Source organism: Cydia splendana, chromosome Z (genome assembly GCF_910591565.1).
Source record: "Cydia splendana chromosome Z, ilCydSple1.2, whole genome shotgun sequence".
NCBI lineage: Eukaryota > Metazoa > Arthropoda > Insecta > Lepidoptera > Tortricidae > Cydia > Cydia splendana.
Window position 1 is genome coordinate 36,817,962 of NC_085987.1, and position 22,344 is coordinate 36,840,305.

Here is a 22,344-nt window from a genome sequence, read left to right on the forward strand (position 1 = left end):
AAGTTATGCACAAGTTTGGCATATACTTTGTCAGAAATATAACCAATTTTCTACTAAAAACAGCAGGGTGGCCATAACTATTATCAATTTTTCTACATTAACGAATTTGTTTAAAATTGTCGTTTTGGGCAAAGTTTCCCTGGAGGCAAAGTTGGCGCTAATGACGTAACATATTATTGCAGGTGACTGTACATAAATGTTTCGGTGATTTTGAGATTATTTTCCAGGTTAGTTTACTAACAATCAAGTTATGCAGATACCGATTTCGTGAACGTATAAGTAGTAAGGTACCGCTATTGTTTAGCGATACCGATTATTTTTGAAGGTAAAACTATACCGGTTGAAATATAAAGATATTAAAATTACAGCAGGGACAATCATTTTTTATAGGTGTACCTAAACCATCATTGGCCGAGCGTTAGCAAAGGTCTCCGTTTCAGCTTGGGCAAAAATGCTTTTGTATGTTCTCCTTTGCAGATCACATTTCTCAACTGATTCTCGTGAAAATTTGTAAGCAGGTTCGATAGAACTATTCTGTTTCGCTTTATCCGCCAAAATGGAATTGCCACCCTGCTGAAACTTTATTTATTTAAATTCCTATTGAATGGATTTTGCACCTTATGAAAAACCGTATAGAGTAGTAAATAACATTTTACATCTGACTTAATGACATCTTGTTTTATTCGCTTTAATTGTACAAAACGCGTATCTCGACAAAGCAATAGTAGGTAGTAAAACAGTCAACAATCAAATGAATTAAATAGGTACGTCACGTGTGACATGAACAGACAAGGAAAGCAAGATTAAATGCATTGTTTCTCTTTCATCTTTAAATGGAATGCTTTTACCCTCAAAGGAGGCTAGTGGTCAATACTAAACTAAAAGTCCAATCTTAAAAAAACATGATGGGTCACTGACCTGTCCCAGTAAAGTGAGTGTGCGTGAAGTGCGCTTGTGTGTGAAATGGGGTGAATTGACAGAATCTGATATTTTACCCACCGCTACCGTCGCCTTAAGTGTACTTATTGTAAATAAGAATACAATAAACTGTAACAGTGGAGTTTAATAATACCATAAATCACAATAGGGAATACCACCTTGTATAACAATAAGTTGTGGAATTGTTCTGTATGTTCACAAAACTTGACATTCATATATACACCGTGTTTTTATTGAATTCCGTTAACTTCGGGGTATGGTTAAGTACATTTAAGAGAACTAAATGGCATAGTTAATTTTCAAAAAAAAAAAAATATTTATTGCTTCTTTAAAAAAAATATTTATGTTTAAAAAGTAATTAAATGTAGCATGTAGCGTTGTTGTAACACGGGCATTACATTTAACTCAACCAAACAATTGAAATCTGTGACATATCAATGTCATTTCGAACATCGATCCACCGAGATTGTACTTAAGTTTAGTAGCAAATGTATGAACTCATTGTAAACACTAATCAATATGTAAACCGGCCCTAAGGCAAGTGTACATGCTTGTAGAGGCCTTATAGGAAAAAAATAAATTATTGATTATCTCCGAAATGGAGTTAATTCGAATATCGGTGTCTTTGAGAAAGTTACTCGATTTAAGCTCAGGAATGCACCCTTGAAAATAACGGAAATAAAAAAAAACACGGTGTATAGAGACGATCATTGAATTCATTTTTAAAAACAGAGTATGTATACTTAAAATTAATTATAATAAATTATGATAATTCGCTTGAGCAATGTGTGGAACAATTGATTATTAATACAACGTTCATAATTTTATTGCATGTGCCCTTGGAATAACTTTCGTTTTTACTTAACGAAGGCTAAGTATAAGGTACTTCGCACACTGGATACGATTCACACTTCTCTCCGGTGTGCGAGCGGTATGTCGCTATAATACGTGCATAGCGTTGTTTCGCTCAAACATCGGAGCGTTTATTAAGAGGAGGGTTCGGTTTACATCCCGATTATTAATGCCAGTACAAGAACAAAATATTTAACTTAATATAAATACTCTAAAATAGTAAAATTTGACAATCGTCCTATAAAAACTTAATGATAATTCATTGCTACAGGGAAAACCAGGTCAATCTCAAAATGAAAACAAAAGGATAGAATACATCCATAACTCAGAAACAAATATTCATGATAAACGCATAAACAAATGCTCTCACCAGGATTTGAACCTGGGACCTCCTGCTTTCAATGCAGGGTCACTACTATTCAACATTTACTGCAGCTGTACACAGAGTAGATGGCACCAATGCCTTAATAAAAATGCCTGCCTCCTAGCCTAGTCGGTAGTGACACTGCCTATAAATCGAGAGGTCCCGGGTTCGAACCCTGGTAAGGGCATTTATTTGTGTGTTAACACTAATATTTATTCCCGAGTTTCTATGCATGTAAGCACATGCACCCACAACACAAGCCATATTGAGCTTACTGTGGAACCAGCTAAGTCGATCTTTGTAAAATTGGCCTATTTATAATATTTGATTTATTATTCGAGCTTAATACATACAAATACCTAAAATATGCCTAAATAAATGCCTAGCTACCAAAATGGGTACAATTCGAACACTGACCAAGGCAACCGAACAATCTGGACGCGAGGATCCAACAAGGATTCGTGTATGGCGTCCTTACCATACCTTTACTAGATGGCGCTGACTCAGCGCCAAATATTTTCTGGTGCTATTGCGTGTTAGACCAAACTTTGAAACAAATTTCGTATATTCTGGTAGCAGCGTCAATGAAGGTTGTTGTCACGAATGCTTATTAAATTCCGCACCTCTAATAGGTCAGTTGATAGTGGCCTGAAGAGTCCGCGCCGATATCTCTCTTTCGTCCTCCGGTAACAGTGATTCGAGCCGCCGGCCCCTTAAAGTTAGCTCCATACAGCTGAAAATAATATTCAGGTTTATATTTGCTGGATATTGGCTACGTGCGAAATACACACAGGGTGAGAAAATGAAAACTTTCATGGGATGACATGTTCATACTATTTGATAGCTGCAAACTGTCAGATAAGTAATGCTACTAATGCTTCTCACATCCGTCAGGGCTGCCCTGCTCTGTCACAGTCTTAACAGTCAGAATTAAAATCTCAATTTTGTTAGAACCGTAAACAAATGAAGTAAGGTTTTGACAAGTTAACTAGATGGCGCTACATGGAATCAAACATTTTATGGATTGGATTGTCAGAAGTTATATTAATATAATACTCTTAGAGAATATAACCAACGGAGACGCCATGTCTATAATTTTCGATACAAAATAGTCTGCCGTTTTTTGCGGGGGAGGGGCACATCAAATGTATAGGTACGTCATGTCAGATAAACGTCAGTCCATACATGTGGTTGACATGTGGTTGACCATTGGCCGCCTATTTTCGACAGAGGGGAACGCCTGTTAATGACCACTCCATTTGGTTATATTCTCTAAGATAATACTCGATAATTTATAGTTACCGCAAAATATCTATAGGTACAGCCAACCTTTAATTTAGTGTAAGTTATGTTACGTATTTTTAATTTTATTTTGTATTGTGTATTTTGTATTGTGTATTTTGACATGTGTTTTTGACATTAAAGATATTGAAATTAACAGCAAAAGTATGTCTATGCTAAAAGTCTGCACGCCAAGTGCTACGTCAAGTATGACGCGCCCATAGATTATCATTATATTCACTTCAATATCAGTCAAGTCATAGAGTCAGTCCATGAAAAGTCTGCAGCGGATTTGATAGCCCACGCAGTGCACGTGTTATTTTAAACGTCAAACTTCTATGAAATTATGACGTATAAATGACACTTGCACTGCGTGGGCTATCAAGTCCGCTGCAGACTTTTCTTGGTCTAACTCTAGTCATAAGTGCAAACCTAAAACCTAGCATAGACGGGTGTTATCTAAATTAGTTTAATTCTTTTTTTTACGGTATACAATACATAACACGACATTTTCATAAAAAATAAGTACTCACAGTGAAAATAAAAAGACAACGGCTTGCGTCCCGATGGTAAGGTAAAAGATGGCATTCAGGAAACTGGTGCCGAGCGTGGCGTTATACACTTGCGAGTATATAATGGAGGCAAACATCGCCACGGCGTTTTCCATCACCGACAGAAATGTATATGCCACACCTGAAAATAAAGCATCGTGCCGATGTAGTGCCCTTATTCATAAACGTTTACTAAAGTTGACAAGCCGATTACGTTTCCGACGTATTGGTATGATGGAAAGGGACAAACGATTATTATCGGCTTGTCAACTTTAGTAAACGTTTTTGAATAAGGGGGTAATCTTTCACCAACTTATTTTCACGGAAACGCACGAACGTGTTATGCTATCTCAGTCAGTCTCACAATAAGGACAAAAAGTACTAACGTTGACTGAAGTAGCATGACAAATACGAACGTTTCTGAGAAAAAAAGGAAAAAGAAAAAAATCTTAATACATTTTTGAAATTGAGGATCTCTGCCCCAAAATCACCGAATATTGCGTTCTATTGACTATCTAAAAATGAGTATCCTTTGCCACCGCGTTTTCTCGGAAACGGTTCGGTTTGTCATGGTACTTCAGTCAACCTCAGAACTTTTTGTACTGAGACTGACTGAAATAGCATAACACGTTCGTGCGTCTCCGTGAAAATACGATGGAAAAGGATTATGTACTACATCTGTATCAACTGTATGTATAGTTATTAGTACCTCGTTCAGCAGACGGAAGAACCTTGGAGGTCATAGAGCGGACGAGCGGCGCGACACAGGGCCCTAGTGCAGCCACTGCGCCACCGATGTATAGGGTCTTGGCGGCGGTCGCTTGCGCGTACAAGAAGTGCCCGGCCATATGGGAAGTGGCTCCTAGCATCACTATTACCTGTGTACAAACGAGGAGTTACTACTCTTTATGATATCTGACTTACCTACTCTTCCGCGTGGTTTTAATAACCAAGCAAAAATTAAAATTATTTAATGTATATCAACTGCTTAATGCTTATCTGGAACACAGATCGAGTTGCTCTTAAGTTGGTCGCAGGACCGAAGCTTGCACGAAACTAAGTGATTTTTCTTTAACTTCCTTTTTTTACACAACCCATACAACCATTTCCAGTCGCCGTTACGACGCGGTGTTGACACATCTTGTGTCGACACCGTCTGTTTCGGTCACAATTCCAGTCGCAGAGTCGCCGTGTCGACACAGTTACCAGAAATGGGGAAGGGTCGACACATGACACAAAGTGACATAAAGTGTGGTCGCCGTGTGCACACATTGTTTCGGGTTTGCGACTACTTTATGCCAAAATCATTCGTTCATTCGTTCATTTTGTTCCTGTCAAATGGAAACTGTCAGATGGAAAAATACTTAAATAAAAATAAGTGACATTAATACGCCATCTCTAAAACGGATTACAAGACGTAATTATATATTGTTTGCATTTATATTACAATATGACTTAAATTATTATGGGGAATTAAACTGCTCGAGTGATTTGATAAACTAAGTGTAATATAATCAACGCGCCACCACATTGTTTTAGTTTAGCCGGAAATGAAATTGTTTACTTCTCAGTGCCTGTGTTCATAACTATATTATTTGAAGCATTTTTAGTACTTCGATGCGTATACTATACTTAAATAACAGAAATAACGCTTTACATACTACGAAACTTGTTAATTATGATGTATAAATATGGTTTAAGGCTGAGAAATATTGCAGTCACAAAGTAGTTGCAATGTTTCGACTTTGTGTCGACTCTGTGTTGACACATGACACGCGCTGTCAAAAGTAATAACAAAGTTACTGGTATGTTACTGGATTTGCAAAATGGCTCCTTGTGTTGATTTGTTTTCAGATATTCTCAAAGTGTAAAAATGCCGTGGTCAGAGATGGGCATTAATCGATTAACTGTTTATTCGACTAATTAATGGAATAAAAAAAGTTAATTCTCAAATCTTAATCGCGATTAGTTTAGTCGACCTAACATAGATTGAAATTGAATTAATCTGAATATTAATCGAATAAATTATCGATTAAATCTCGATTGAAAGTTATGTGTATAATAGAAATGTCTTGCATGCAGATGGTAGCAAAACACTTTGTCATAAAAGTCGAGATGGGTGTCGATATATAGGTTTTAGGGAGTGCCGATTTCGAAAATAATGACCATTTTGGAATCCGAAATGGCGGCCGTGCACTGTGTCATAAAAGTCGTCATGGATGTCGTTTTATACGTTTTAGGGGGCCCCAATTTTGAAAATGATGACCATTTTGGAATCCAAAATGGCGGCCATGCACTATGCCATAAAAGTCGTCATGGGTGTCGTTTTATAGGTTTTAGGGGGCGCAGATTTCGAAAATGATAACCATTTTGGATTCCAAGATGGCGGCCATGCACTATGTCATAAAAGTCGTCATGGATGTCGTTTTATAGGTTTTAGGGGGCCCCGATTTAGAAAATGATGACCATTTTGAAATCCAAAATGGCGGCCATGCACTATGTCATAAAAGTCGTCATGGGTGTCGTTTTATAGGTTTTGGGGGGGCGCAGATTTAGAAAATGATAACCATTTTGGATTCCAAAATGGCGGCCATGCACTATGTCATAAAAGTCGTCATGGGTGTCGTTTTATAGGTTTTAGGGGGCGCAGATTTCGAAAATGATGACCATTTTGGATTCCAAGATGGCGGCCATGCACTATGTCATAAAAGTCGTCATGTATGTCGTTTCATAGGTTTTAGGCGGCCCCGCTTTCGAAAATGATGACCATTTTGGAATCCAAAATGGCGGCCATGCACTATGTCATAAAAGTCGTCATGGGTGTCGTTTTATAGGTTTTGGGGGGCGCAGATTTCGAAAATGATAACATTTTCAATTTAAAAATGGCGGCAATGCACTATGTCATAAAAGTCGTCATGGATATCGTTTTATAGGTTTTAGGGGGCGCAGATTTCGAAAATGATGACTATTTTGGATTCCAAGATGGCGGCCATGCACTATGTCATAAAAGTCGTCATGGAAGTCGTTTTATAGGTTTTAGGGGGCGCAGATTTCGAAAATGATGACTATTTTGGATTCCACTTTTATGACAAAATACGTAGCCGCCATCTTGGATTATAAAATGATCATCGTTTTCGAATTCTGCACTCCCTAAAACCTATAAATCGACATCCGTGACGACGCAAGTTATCTTTATTTTCAGATCTAACAAATTGCTACAGAATACAAAGGACAAAAAAGAAGCGAGGAGGTAATGAAACAAGCAAAAATACAGATGATTCCTCGACGCAATTGGGTGATTCTTAAATTGTGTCCAGATTTTTTTTGTCATACAAGTTTATATTTTTCACATATTACTCTCACAAGTTCCGTGACATGTCGACCTTGTAATTTTTTAAGTAAATGTTTTTGTTTATCTATGAGGATCTCACTAGAATAGTATAATCAAGGTATGTTTATATTTGATGAATGAAATAGTAACGCAAAAAAAAAATATATTTGTGTCTTATATTCCTGCCGAAGACTTTTATTTTACCTTTTCCTTCTACACAAGTTTGGCCAAGTAATAAGAATTTAGGGCTCTCAATTTTATTTTGACTTCTACAACAGTAAAGCTACGAGGCCATGTTTTGGTATCGTTTTCGTATAAATTCGCAGTACCAAATTTAGTTAAGGTATCACATTGACACCATTCCGAAGTAAAAACATATAAACTTATTAAAATACTTTCTTTTAAACTCCTCTTTAAACGCTTAAACTGCTGAACAGTTTTAATTTAAATTTGGTACACATATATTTTGAGTCCCGAGACAGGATATAATAAGTTATCTCAAAAATCATCCTTTAAAGGTGTGAAATGAGGTGTAGGGGGGAATTCAGAATTGACTTCTTGAAGTTAATACTGTTTAAGTTTAGGTTTGAAGTCATGTTTTTTCATCATTTTTAACTAAATCAAAGATGTAGACCATCCCAAATTTCATATAAATCGGTTCAGCGGTTATTGATTTCCCGTACAAATTTCCACGCCACTTTTCACACCTTCAAAAGATGATTTTGGTTATAAGATCTATCCTATGTCCTGTTCCGGGACGCAAACTATTTCTATACCAAATTTCAACGAAATCGGTTCAGCGGTTAAGCGTCAAGAAGAGTTTCAAAAAAACCGGCCAAGTGCGAGTCGGACTCGCGTATTAAGGGTTCCGTACATTAAGTCCGACTCGCGCTTGACTGCACATTTCTAATAGGTTTTCCTGTCATCTATAGGTAAAGAACTATTTTGTGTATTCAGACGGACATACATACAGACGCACGAGTGATCCTATAAGGGTTCCGTTTTTTCCTTTTGAGGTACGGAACCCTAAAAAGATTTATTTTTATTTTGTGGAATGGTGTCAATGTGATATCTTAAATGGATTCAGCACCCCAGATTTATACGAAAACGATACCAAACACGGCCTAGCACCTTCACTGATATAGATAACTGTATATCAAGATAAAATTGAGAGCCCTAAATAAACTTTCAAGAGCGGATATCTCAAAAACTATTCAACATATCGAAAAAATTGACTGAATAAACTTGTAACAAATTAAATTAACTTTCATTTTGTATAAGTGGCCATGTCGCTGAGATGCATAGTTTCCGAGATATAATCGAAAAACGGGAAAATGGGACCTTCAAAGCCCCCTCTCTCCCCCCCGCTCAAGGGCTACGGCCGGGGACTTTTGATATGTTCACCTCCTAACTTGTCAAACCGAGTTACGGAGTCAAAAATTGTGTTCCGAGCATTTCCCTCTACAACTTTTGGAGCATTCGTTGCCTGACCTAAGTAGCTTATTGAATTTCTTTAAAAACTTTTCTGTAAAAGGTTGACGGGTGTTGGGTGTTTATATGGTTTCGGTCGATTATTATCATTTGCATTGCCCATGATGACTTACTAGAATTACGAGCACACGAGACACTAATAGTAGTTTGACAAACCTTGGTTTTCAAGAGGTATTTTATATTGACATTTGCTGTCACAAATTTGCTGTCAGATTTAGTCGCAAACCGCACGCAAAGTGCACACAAATGTGTCGACACCTTGTTACGGAAAAGTGTAGACACGGCGACGACACTTTGTTTCGAAACAATTCTAGACACATTGTGTGGACTCTGTTACGACACATCTGACATTTAGTTACCACTTTGTGATTCTGCGACTGGAATGGTTATATGGGAATTTAGGGAGGCGCGGTGCGTCATGTATCGTAAGTAGGATTACTTTTACTACCACGCTTGCTTACTTAATACCTCTCCTACTGCCTCTAGTTATACGATATCAACCTCCCAAATCATATTGAGGAATAATCGTTAACAAGGTAAGCTTCAGAGCTCAGTGGATAAGTAATCAAGAAAGTCGCTAGTTCGTCACAAACGATGTTCCTTTTCTTAATTTTTCCATTCATATATAAACTTTGGAGTAAAGGCGCTTAGTTATTTATGTAACTTATTGAGTATTTGAATTGGAACCTATATTTCTATACTTTTGTGCCTGTACAAAAAAATGGCAGCCGTACATCGGTGGACCTTATTACAATAGGCATAAGTTCCACCGATGTACATTTAACAGTGTGGGCGATGGTAGGTACTAACCGTATCTCTCCAGCGGAATACTTTAGTCATCAGTGGGATGCCTATGAACATGAGCAGCACGTACGCCGTGCTGCTATACGTCCTGAAGTTGCTGTAGGCGGTCGTGTCCCATTTGAACACGTTTTGGACGTACAGGTACATGAACGGCCTCTCGTCTGTAACGTATACATAACTAGAATTAAACTACAAATCTCTATTGTAAATGAAAAAGCCAGTAAAAATGTTTGTTGCCTTTTTACAGCTAAACTACGAAACCAATGGACATATGCTCACATTTTTTTTATCTAACGCACTGAGGGCAGAGAGGGAATAATATAAAGGGAAAACTACGCGGGCATGCCCACAAACAAACCTACTTAGTCCATTATTTATTTCTTCCATGGTAGTATACCTATCAATTACGTAACAAGAAGAATAAGTGTAATAAACTACATTTATATTTATACGATTTAAGCGATAACATGAAGTTTATTTATATTATAAAACATAACTCGTTCTATAATTACCTCTCTGGAACGTATACAGCGCCATCGATATTAGTAAGAACCACAAAAATACTGTGCGGTGGTTACTCCTCTTTTTAAACAGGGTAAGCATCGTTTGATTCACATTTTTGAGGTCAAAGAAGTCCACCACCGGATTGGTGACGCCGGCGTCCCGCAGGGACGACTGCTCGGGCCTCGTCTGCCATTTGAGGAACAAGAGACAGTGTAGGGTCGCCAGCAACATGAGAATACTGTTGATTAGGAACATTATTGTGAATGACCTGTCCACAACATGCACGTATAAAATGTTACCTGTAATAAAACATGCGCTATAGTTACATACAATTGATTGTTTGTGTTACAAACTTTAGGAAAGTAAAATATGTATTAACCATGCAAGTCCGTCTAGTCCAGAAAAACGTCGCACTATGATTCGTGTAGAACAAGCTAGCTGGACAAATTATTTTATTACTTATAACGGTTGGTATACGCATCTTATGTATTATTATATTTATTTTATATTTTATTTTTTATATTTAAAGGTTTTAACTGAAAAAAAATTTTTTTTGGGGAAAATGTATTCAAAAATTTACAAAAAAAAACTTATTAAATATACTTAACCTATTTAATGTTCCTTTACATGGGAAACATACATCTAAAAATATATTTATTGGAAAAATAAATAAAAAAGTATACATAAAATATTATTAACTACATTTAGCCTATTTTTTTACTTAAATATACAAATAATATTGTTAGTCGTCATCACTATCATCAGATGAATCATTTGTGGAATAATCGTGAGAATTATTGACATTAATATTATGGTTAGTATCTAAACTTATATTACTTATCTTAATACTAGGGGATATTAGTAAATCTAAAACCTCAGAAGGTAACTTTCCAACTTTTTTTCGTGGTACATCTCTTAAACTGTTAATAACAGGGTCAGAAGTTATCAACAACATATTAAGTAAATATCTATTCGTAGCAATACGTGACCGTTTTCGTGTGTTATGCTCACGAAATCTCCTACAATCTTTATTACGAGCTTCTTGAGCTTCTTCAGATAGCTGCCCAATAGGTAAAAGTGCTGATTTTATCACCTCCGTACTATACACAAGCAGTTTATGCACAGTAACGGGCATGAAATACCACGAATAGAGCTTAACTCGCCGACGCTTAGTTTTAAGGCTCGAATCTGAAAAATCTGTCTTAGGTCGACCAGGTTTTTCAGTGCAATCTGATGACCCTGATGGGGAGCAAGGTATTATTGATACTCCAAAAGATAAATCTGCACCTTGTAACCGCTCTATGTGCTTATTTTTAAACCGTTCTGGTTTTTTTCCTGCGTGTTTCCATTTTTCATCAATAATAGCTGAAATTTTCGCTATTTTCATTTTTATACTTCTGATAGATTCTTCGGCAACCCCACTGAAGTCATGTCTTGATAAAACAAAGCGAAACAAATCTTCATTTCTGGTTAACTTTGGGTGTTTTAGCCATTCTTCAAAAAAGTCCTTCCTTGACACTTCATACACGGCATCTAGAAAAAAAATAAAATATAAATGTTGTACTCTCGTGTGCAATGTCAAACTACATTTATATGAAAGTAGATAAAATTTTCTACAATATATGTAAAAATTAGCCCGGGTACACGCGGGTACATGTAATAGATTGTCCAATGAAGTTCAAAAAGAGGCAAAAAACTACTACTCCTGGCAAACATGACCAGATTTAAAATATAATAGATAATAGTTTTACTAAAATAATAATATCAGTAGATAGCCCTTACCTTTATGCTCCATATTCGACACTTAAATTATTCACAAGGTTTCTAATACACACACAGTAAGATGACAATCCAAACGCACTTTTGCAAATGATTACTGCAAAAATATCACTATGCATTATATACTCATCTTAATTACTCCCTCATTAAGTAATTATGTCAATAATTAGACGTAGACTCATTATCGTCAGGGTGTTGTTTATCAGTATTGATAAGAATTTCCAATGAATGTGAAAGTGACTTTTGTCCAGCTAGCTTGTTCTACGCGAACCATAGTGCGTCGGAACACAATGGAGTTGTAATAATTTCTATAAGGGGTCATCCATTAATTACATCACACGTTTAGGGGGAGAGAGGGGTCAAGAAAATGTGACATGTTGTGACATGGGGGAGGGGGGAGTCACAAACATTCACATTTTCTTGACCCCTCTCTCCCCCTAAACGTGTGACGTAATTAATGGATGACCCCTTATAGAAATTCACTTTAACTTTAACTTCATCAGTAACCGAAAATTAATTTATATTTTTTTATTCGCTGTACAGTTAAATAATGAGTTTTTGAAAGTCATTTTCGTTCCTAATTGGTTTTGTGTTATAAAATTACTAATATTTCTTTTACCAAAAATATTTGTTCATTAAAAAAATAATGCCGAGTTACTATTACCGATTTCACTGAAAACAAAATTGCCTAAAATGTGACTTCACACCAGATGGGGAGGGATTTGCAAAATGTGACCAAGTGTGACAAGGAGAGGGGAGGGGTCAAAAAAACCTAGAAATTCGTGTGACGTAATTAATGGATGATCCCTAATGACCAAATGACGCATACTGCCATTTGGTCGGACCAAAAAAATTTAAATAAGTCTACAGCGACTTAGGTATACCTCTTACTTTAAAAAGGCACTTTGCAGCATTAAATATAAGCAGGATTTGCATTACAATGACGATTGTTTCATAATATGACTGACGCAAGATTCAACAAAGCGTACAAATCTGATAGTGTACATAAACTGTTATTGATGTGTAAACTGTTGATACTCGTATAGCAAATACCTACTTTACGTATTATTAAAGTAGGTTATACTTATACATTTATTAAGAAGTAAATATCTATTAAACATAACTCCCAAGAGACGATAAGTTGTTTACACAAATATATTGTTTTTTTTTTTTAATTAAAATGCGCTTACAAACTTCGGCTTCTGGCATCAGGTCACCGTCCTTCTTCAATTTATAGAATTATATTCAATTTATAAAATTATAGAACAAAATTTACAGGTTAGTCAAGGAAGCTATCGAAACCAAACAAAAATATCTGAACACGTACACTAGCGCCTTGACAATAAAGGCGCGTTCATTAACTTTTTAGGAATTACTAAATGCTGATTTATCAGTGTACATATAGAATATAAACTTTACTGAAACTGAATTTCGTATGTCGTGGTCATGATCAAATACCAAGATATAATTCGGATAAACGTGGGATTAACACTCTTATATTACATCCCTTGATTAAATTGATTAATTATATATATAGGTACAGCCTAGTACAGGTAGATTATAGATTGACAAAGCGTGATTAAATCTAAATCATCGTGTAATGAAATAAAATATACATATTATCTTCATATTCAAATATACATAATTGTATTACTTACCAATAAAAACTCCCAAAGGCATAGTGCTTAAGTAAACAGCATCTAAAATCCCAACTCTTAGGGTTCTATTTTCGGGGGAGGTGACGTCAGCTATGTACGCGAACACGCCCGCGAATATTGCCAAGTCCGAACCGGTTAAGGCACTAGGAAAAGTGGCCGTATATATCACATAATTTAACGGCCATGCTGAAAATGAAATTAATACCATTAGCATCGATTACATCCTAATAGCACAATGCCCGTAGAACCGATGGCCATTGGGGCGGAAAGGTTCTCGAGTGGCGACCACGTACCGGAGGCCTATGTCCAGCAGTGGAGTTCCTCTGGCTGATATGATGATGATGATGACATCCTAATATGTAAACTTGGCTGGACTTCTTTATCTGGCTGTACGCTGCTAAAATTGCATATGAGTAGGTTCAACACTACCACAACACGAATACCAGCAGTAGATACCAGTCATTGGAAATAAACTTATTGAATTGATTACCGCAGTGGTCCCCAAAGTTGTCTGGGCTCCAACCCACCTAACAAAAAGTGCCAAATTCGGGACCCACCTCTTCATGGCCGTCTTAAATAGGGAGCATGAAATCTTATTAGTATCGGCTGTATCGGCTGGTACCCGATCGCTCCGCATGTCGTCTTATGTACAAGGGCCCACTCAAATTTCGCTCCCGCTCCACCATAGTTTGGGAAATGCTGGTTTACCGTATTATCGCGTAAGAATTTCCATATTCAAACTGGTTATTCAATGGCTGTTTTATTATCATCATTAGTATGTACATTTGTTATCGATATAATAGTTAACGCATTCAGAAATCAATAAATACTCGTTGTGTCTTACACATACCTACGTCTCAATTATCAATAACATCTCAATAACAATCATGTGTACATACATGTAGGTATCACTGAGACGCAGCTTCAGGATTTCTAAGATAAGAAACAAATATCGTCGCGGCCAGGTTGATATCAGTCTGACGTACGCCACGCAAAACTTAAATGTACATACATCAGTCACTCTAGTTTCTAGACTTGATAGAGGTTTTGCCTTCTATTTTTTTTCTGGATCAGACAAATAACTTGTGATGAGAGGCCAGCATACATGTTTCTAAAACCCGATGGTGTTGGTTGGTACATTTTTCTAACAAATTACGAACTATACTTGCCATTCATAGTATTAACAGTAGCCATTATGGAAAAATAGAGTTTCCCGAGCAGCCCGGCCAGCAGGATGCACTTTCTCCCTCTCTTGTCGCTGTAGGACCCTAGGAAAAACGCGAGGACAAACGGCACTATGTGCCAGGCCACGCCGTTCCATTGGTGGAAGGTGGACACTGTCACCTGTAATCAAATAATTATTCGTAGCCTTTGTTAAAAAAAAAGAACTCCCTTCATCATTTTATGGTTTTCATCTGCAGTGCCACGTGCCACTTAAACAATTGACGCTTTTTATATATTACAGATAGTGTAGGTGTGCCTGTAATGTTTGAACTTTCTCCCGAGTTCGCCGGGTTCTCATCCTGACCTGATTAACTTAGGACCAACTGCGTAGTACTTATTTTTCAAACAACATTTCAAACAAAAAATAAATTCAAATCGTTCTTAGCCATCTTCGACAAATCGGTGAACATATCTTAATAGTAGGTAGGTGGAAGGATGTATATTAAAAATATCTCCCTAAATAAATAAATAAGCAGGTAATAATAAATATTGAATTATTCTTAAACTATTAAAGTTGGTTAAAATGGTTTAAGATGGGCAAAAAAAACCCAAAGGCAAATTACAAAACATCTGCAAACGATGCTTATTAAGCTTAGAAATATGAGTAAATTACAAGTGGAAAAAATTGGAAAGGGGTCTCGCTAAGGCTCATATAGTATAAATATTTGCTGTCCTCGGGTATGGTCTTAGTACAGTCACCTGCAAAATAAGGCTGCAAAAATATGTGACACGCTCTACAAATAAGATCATGTCAGATATTTTTGCGGCCTTCGAAGAGTAACATATTATTGCAGGTGACTGTACCTAACTCGGTAGAGCACGAACTAGTGATCCAGGGTTGCGGGTTCGAGCCCCGCCGGAGACAGTGAATTTTTCCACTTTTAATTTAAATTACCTGTACTTCTTCATTAATTTCCTTGTAACTTGTTATGTTGTAGCAGATCTCTTCGCTGTATCCATGGTCGACGTTGCACGCGCGGAACACGTAGAATGTTTGTTCGACGACATTGGTGATCATGTAGGCCATCATGTATAAGAACATGGTCGGTTCCACTGTCACGTATTTGTACCATGGTCTCCTTATAGGCTGTGAGAGAAATTCTTATAAGGAAGAATCGTATTACGATTTATCTTACAAATTTATAGTCAAGTTACTAGGTCAAGTGGGGTTTTATTTAAAAGAGCTTGAGTTGTACATTCCAAAATATTTTTTATAACTGCTATCAGTTCACTATTCCTAATTTTGTTTTGTGTTGATACTGTATCTCATTTTCTTATTTTACGAGCAAAAATGTCATCATTATAATTACATTTTTGCTCCCAATTTACTTTTCTAATTTTGGATATCACTGTAGTAGATCAAATTCGATATCGATCTACAAATTTACCTATAGGCATCAACCATCATCATCTCACTCAGTGTAAAGAGATATGAAATATCTCATATCACATGATATAATCTTTAGTGAGCTATGTGCGGATGCTGGAAGGCCTTGAATGTGCTCGTAGCGTGTTTGTTAAATTTCACTTCGTGCAAATGCAATACACTAGGTGGATTTATTTATGGATCCCGTGCCGCTAATACATGAAAATGGGCAATAATTTCGAAAAAATACGTACAGTCAGTGATGAAATCGTTACTTCGGACTTTTTTGATGCCAATCAAATCCATTTTTATTTATTGTTAAAAGTGTCTAACTGAACAAAATATGCGTTGGGTAAGCCCCTAGAAAAGCAACAAATCAAAATTCAAGGAAAAACCAAACATGGAAACAACCTTATTAACAAGTTATTTTAAGCAAAATTGAGATAATGTGGTCACTAATAACAGTAATAAACACAAGTGTTATTGACAGCTATGTGATAAGAAATTATAACTCTTATCATTTTAAGATACAAAGATATGGCATACTTATTAGAATGATGCTGGATGTTATGAAATGGTTGTGAATTAGGAATAGAACTTTTGAACAAAATTTAACTAGAGACATAGGGACTTCTCTATCAATGGGTTATGTTATTTTAAATTATTTGTGCTATTTTCATCTAAAAGGGTAGGTACTTTGTCGTTTGTCAATAAGGCAATATTTCAATACAGCTTAAATTTTAAATCAACCTTATCGACAACCGACTATGTGGTACAGTCAACTGTAAAAATATGGGTGTACAAATCATCTCAAAAATATGTCCCATAACTCTTATGTCAGTGAATTAATCATACAACATACCTATATTTGTCAGTTTAAAGCGTGTATTTCAATGGACTGGTCTTTGGTTTAATGAATCCAATTGGTGCCCATCACTGAAGAAAACATTAAACCTGCTCTGAAGAAAATTTACAGAGTTCACAGAGAAATGAGCATGAAAGTAAGCATATAAACTTAATTCACTACCTTACCCTATTTCCTATTTTCCAGTCACTTTTTGGACATTGTTAAGAAACTGGTCAAATAAGGGCTAATCACCTGTCTGGGTCAGAAGGTTAGATGACAGTCGCTTCCGTAAAAAATAGAGCCTATGCCTATTCCAGGGCTTCTGGCTCCCATGAGTGGAGGCAAAAAGCTGGGACAATATAATATTTCCATTGATGATCACATATTATGTTGCAATTAACTAAAGAAATTGACTAAATAAGACCAAAGGTATTTCATATATAAATAGTTAGTTTTTGTCTTCTTAAAACATGATATAAGAGTTTTGGAGCATGCTTTAAGTAGAATAATACTTAAGCTTTAAATTTCTATTAAGACAAGTACATTACATGCAAAATTTAATTTAATAATTTTTAATAGATCATTTATTTTGAATTTAGGACTATTGATGACCCTATGAAAACAGACATAAAAGAAAATAATAGTTACACAATTAGTAGAGTTAGACCAGGAAAAGTCTGCAGCGATTTTGATGGCTCACACAGTGCAATTGTTATTTTGAATGTCAAAATCTATGAAATTATCATGTATAAATAACACTTGCACTGGATGTGCTATAGGAATCGCTGTAAACTTTTCTTGGTCTAACTCTATGAAAGTTCACAAAAATCTAGTAGTGCTTTTGTTGTTCTTAGGATAGCATTTGTACTGCCTATCCTGTGCCATATTTGTGTTTTTGTCTGTACAATAAAAAGTTTATACATACATACACAAAAGAATCGTGTTGTTTTACCTTTCCTCTATATGTACCATCACCCACACTGTTAAATGTCCATCGGTGGACCTTATGCCTTTTGTAATAATGTTGTTTGTACTTATAAACTTTTCTATGTGGTTTTTTTTTCTGTCTGAGGTGTACAACTAAGAAACTTTGTAAGCCACAGGGCTTGCCTTGGTTAAAAAAATAACCTAATCTCTTACAAAAAAAGTACTAATATTAACATAGGGAAGACTTAGTACAACTTCGCACACTTGCATAAACACTTAAAACTTGTTTAGATACCACTACAAAAAAGTAAAATAGAAAAGCAAGTAAATGTTAACGCTTACCATTTCGATTTCACTAACGTTTTCATCCTGTTTTTGATCCATTATCACATACAACGCCGAGTATTCTAAATAACGATGAAAATTCTTCAATTCATTTACATAATAATATAATCACAGATTATATTAATGTTATTATCTCCCCTGCCATGCCGTTGCCGCCAGCAGAGCAGAGTGAGAGTGGCAGATGAAACCGACGAATTGGTAAACAATGAAGTGTCATTGTGACATTGACGGCGTAGGCAGTGTTGCTACAGTACCTGTATATTTCCTGATATATAGTTGGTCAAGCAAATCTTGTCAGTAGAAAAAGGCGGCAAATTTAAAAAATGTAGGCGCGAAGGGTTATCGTCCCATAGAAAATTTGAATTTTGCGCCTTTTTCTACTGACAAGATTTGCTTGACCAACTATACGTTCCAAACAAAAGTTGTATTGTATATTATTATACTACTCTTTGATTGTATCCCATGATCATGGACCAAAATCGAGTTTTATACAGAAACTGTAACGTTGTTTGCTTCTCTTTCTAACAACTGAATTTTTTAAACTCTAATGAAGCTGTAATAGCCATAACACACTACCGTACCGCACCGTACCGTAGTGTGTTACGGCTTTAAGACAAACCGGCGGTGATCTTGGCGGTGTCAAGTTTTTTAAAGCCCCCTCCACACTCGAACGCGATTCAGTTGTTTATCTATGGGTGGATGTGTATTTGCATCTCACATTTTGCTTAATGAGAGAGTGAGACGCAATGCACATTTGACAGGTACAGGTGGAATATTACCATGTACCACCTATCAAAGAGCATATAATCACTACGTTTTAAACGCCACCTATGTTATGACAATACTCGTTGTTGACGCTCAATTTTCAAAATTAATATATGTAAATATAAATTCTCCCAAAATTGGAAGTATCACTCATAATATTTATAACGTCTTTTAATAATAACACCGTATGTTAAATGTGGTGTTATAAGATTCAAGTAATGTAATATCACTAATGTCTAGTAACGATGTAAGGAAACTCTATTCTCAGGAAAAATTCTAGTGTCGCCCAGTATACTTTACCGACGAGAAGAATTTAAGACGATTTACACAAATACACCGATTTGTAGCAGCGGCAGTAGGTACATATATTTTAATCCTTAGGTATTAACGGATGGTCGGGTTCAGTTGAGTTAAGACTTCCTAGCCAATGCTATGCTTTGCTCCGGATCAGCAACGTTAAGAACAGGTGCCTAATTAATGCGTTTAACCAGCAGCGTTGAACAAGCAGTTTATTTTCAGGATATTTTCTCCAACACAATGGAAAGTATATTGGACAGATGCTTTACCGCCAAGGCCTTCTGTTTCTGCTTGAGTCCTCGGATCGGCGCGTTCATAATTTCCATTCTGGGGGTTATACCTTGTGTCTGCTATACACTATTTTGCTCGGATGGATCCGACTACTTGGCAATGTACGGCGTGCCTGAGCATACAGCTATGGTAATTGTTTATATTTTTAAAGCTCTGGGAATTGTATGTCTACTAATGCATGTATTGCTATTTGCTTCTTTTATCTTTCCTTTTGAAACACTCGTTTTGATGTATCAATGGTTTATAATAACATATTTATTTTTCGATGTTGTTCTCATATGTATAATAGGGCTAATAGCTACGCAAAAAGGTTATCTTTTTTTCGCGATGACGCTTGGTGTTTACGAAATTATTACTTGGCTCATTGTGGGTCTAATCGTTTTACCAGTTGTAAATGGTTACAGACAAAACTGTTTAAAAAATAAGTTTTTTGGTAACAAGGACGATAATTTAAATACGTGTGAAAATGTTTAGTGCAATTAAAATGTTATGGTAATTTTTTTTTAATATCCACCCGGTTTATCCATCTGCTCAGTCAACTCAACACGATACCTCCGTGATCGATTGTGGCGTGTGGGCGGCCCTGTATGTTTATTTACGAATCCGAAAAAGTAGTAGGTACTCACTGTGTCTAGGCAGGCATTTAGACAGTGAGTACTTAATACTATGTGGATACCGTAAATCCATATAATGGATATAATGGATCCATGCAATTTCAGAGCTACAATACCAATCTTGTACTTACTATTGTGATACTGATAGTTAAAATTAGTTAGTTAAAAATCGCCAAAAATCAATGACGTAATTTATGGACAGCCTACCTACCTACTAATAAATTTTATAGCACTTGAAGAGTACTTAGATACTTTAGAGAAACTAGTAGGTACCGAAGTACCTAGGTACAGTCACCTGCAATAATATATTACTCTTCGAAGGCCGCAAAAACATGTGTCACGCTCTTATGGCTCTACAAATAAGATCGTGTCAGATATTTTTGCGACCTTCGTTGTGTAACATGTTATTGCAGGTGACTGTACCACTTTAATAATAAATAACATAATAGTAGGGGAGCCCAAGAGGGGATTTCGGGATCTTTTCGAGCGCGGCAGATTAATATACAGGGGGATACCTTGTACCCGGTTAAGTACTTCCACCAAATATGACTAATATGAGCCCTATATATATGGCCGCCCATCAAGGATAAAGTATCAGATTAGTAAAAAAAAATTGATCATCTGAAATTCTCGAGCGCGTCAGATTAAGATAGGGTGAGTTAGTTACATGCTAAAACGTGTATATTCCACTAATCTGACAATTTGAGAGTGACGTAAAGAAGGGGGAGGGCTACAAAGTTGTAAATAAAATACGTCATCTCGACATTCTCGAGCGTGGCTAATTTATTTTTACTTTGAATTGAATAATTCAAGGAATCCGAAAAATATATAATCTGACGATTTCCACAAGCCGAAGTAACAAAAATTCATCGATAAAGTTGAATGCGTGCAGCAGCATGTGTGATGCCTATATTGAATATAGTATATTCCCCTCTCCGCGTTTCAATTCCTCTCTCACTCTTTCTCTATCTATTACTCTCTCACTCCGTCCCCACTCTGGACCAGAGTTGCCAGATAGGTACAAAATAGTACGCATTGCGTACTATTTTATGGTCTTGCGTACTCGCGTACTCATCCGGCGATTTGCGTACTATTTTTATATTTTATCACCTGACAGCCTGTTACTCCACTTGAAAAGAATAAATATTTTTCATTTCTCATGCTCTGAAAGAGGGTCATTGTTGTTCTAAAAGGGGTGCAGAAAATGATACGTTTCTGCACTAGAGCATTTTAGGTTCCAAGTACGATTTTTTTTACGAGAAGCAATTGAAATATGGGTATAAATGGATTTGTTATACAGTTTCCATTCTGATATTTGACTCCCCATTCCATAAATAACGATACTTTTGCCTAAATTGTTAATTGAAAGTACCCTAAAAAAACTATAAAAATGTATACTTAGTTATGTTTTTAAAAAACATATGCATTTTACTTTCCTCGTATTCGAAATAAAAAGTAGAGTGTTTAACTCGTGTGAAAGGCGCTCACTGCGTTCGAGCGCCAAATTACCTCGGCAGAAATGAGTGCCTTTCATCCCTTGGTTAATAATCTACTATTTTAGGTTTTCCGATTAATATTGTTTAGGAACACACCCAAAAAATGTTTACTACTATACATACTTCTATAGATTATCTGTGCCTATCAAGTCCCCAACTAGCCCCAACGTTGTCTGAGTGCCTACCGCGAACCACGTTCGAAGTCTTGCCTCTCTTTCGCACTTGTAAATTCGTACGTATGTGTGACAAGGAGGCAACACGTCGCACGTGGTTCGCGGTAGGCCCTCAGTTCTCATTGACGGCGCAGCAACTAGTATCACTTATCTGTCCTCGTTCTTTTAAAAATGTCAGTTGTCAAAAAAAGGCAACCATAATGTTGACTAGATGAACTTCAAATCATGGTGTTGCCGTTTGCGGTGGTTTTAAGCTGTGTATGCGGTGTATGTGTGCGTAAAAACGTGTATGTGTGCAGTTTTAAGGAAGTGAAAAGTAGATTTTAATCATGTTATATTTCGATAAACGCTACACAGCGGAACGAAATAGCGATTATACTTGTTCAAGCAAATCTTGTCAATAGAAAAAGGCGCGAATTTCAAATTTTCTATGGGACGATAACTA

The 22,344-nt window shown here is 36.4% G+C and overlaps 1 protein-coding gene and 2 long non-coding RNA genes across 3 annotated transcripts; 1 reads left to right on the top strand and 2 right to left on the bottom strand.

Moving 5' to 3' along the window:
• Positions 1–1,048: 1,048 nt before the first annotated feature.
• Positions 1,049–18,427, bottom strand: LOC134803957 (probable peptidoglycan muropeptide transporter SLC46). Its single transcript, XM_063776796.1, has 9 exons — positions 18,261–18,427; positions 15,674–15,865; positions 14,724–14,898; positions 13,555–13,740; positions 10,126–10,416; positions 9,620–9,774; positions 4,697–4,865; positions 3,970–4,129; positions 1,049–2,888 (listed from the first exon to the last, which is right to left on the bottom strand). The coding sequence occupies exons 1-9, from the start codon at positions 18,300–18,302 to the stop codon at positions 2,789–2,791; spliced, it is 1,470 nt and encodes a 489-aa protein (XP_063632866.1). The 5' UTR covers positions 18,303–18,427; the 3' UTR covers positions 1,049–2,788.
• Positions 11,039–12,174, bottom strand: LOC134803993 (uncharacterized). The gene is made up of 2 exons (XR_010146062.1): positions 11,900–12,174; positions 11,039–11,650 (listed from the first exon to the last, which is right to left on the bottom strand). It is a non-coding gene; the product is annotated as an uncharacterized LOC134803993 (long non-coding RNA).
• A 676-nt stretch (positions 18,428–19,103) lies between the features above and the next one.
• LOC134803989 (uncharacterized) lies at positions 19,104–20,110 on the top strand. The gene is made up of 2 exons (XR_010146059.1): positions 19,104–19,387; positions 19,548–20,110. It is a non-coding gene; the product is annotated as an uncharacterized LOC134803989 (long non-coding RNA).
• Positions 20,111–22,344: the final 2,234 nt, after the last annotated feature.

Excerpts from the sequence above, each read along its gene's own strand:
- LOC134803957 (XM_063776796.1), bottom strand. The coding sequence starts at position 18,302 with ATGGATCAAAAACAGGATGAAAACGTTAGTGAAATCGAAATG. Across the intron at positions 14,899-15,673 it reads AAATTAATGAAGAAGTACAG|GTGACAGTGTCCACCTTCCA; the intron begins GTAATTTAAATT and ends ATTTGATTACAG. Across the intron at positions 13,741-14,723 it reads TACTGTTAATACTATGAATG|CATGGCCGTTAAATTATGTG; the intron begins GCAAGTATAGTT and ends TTTCATTTTCAG.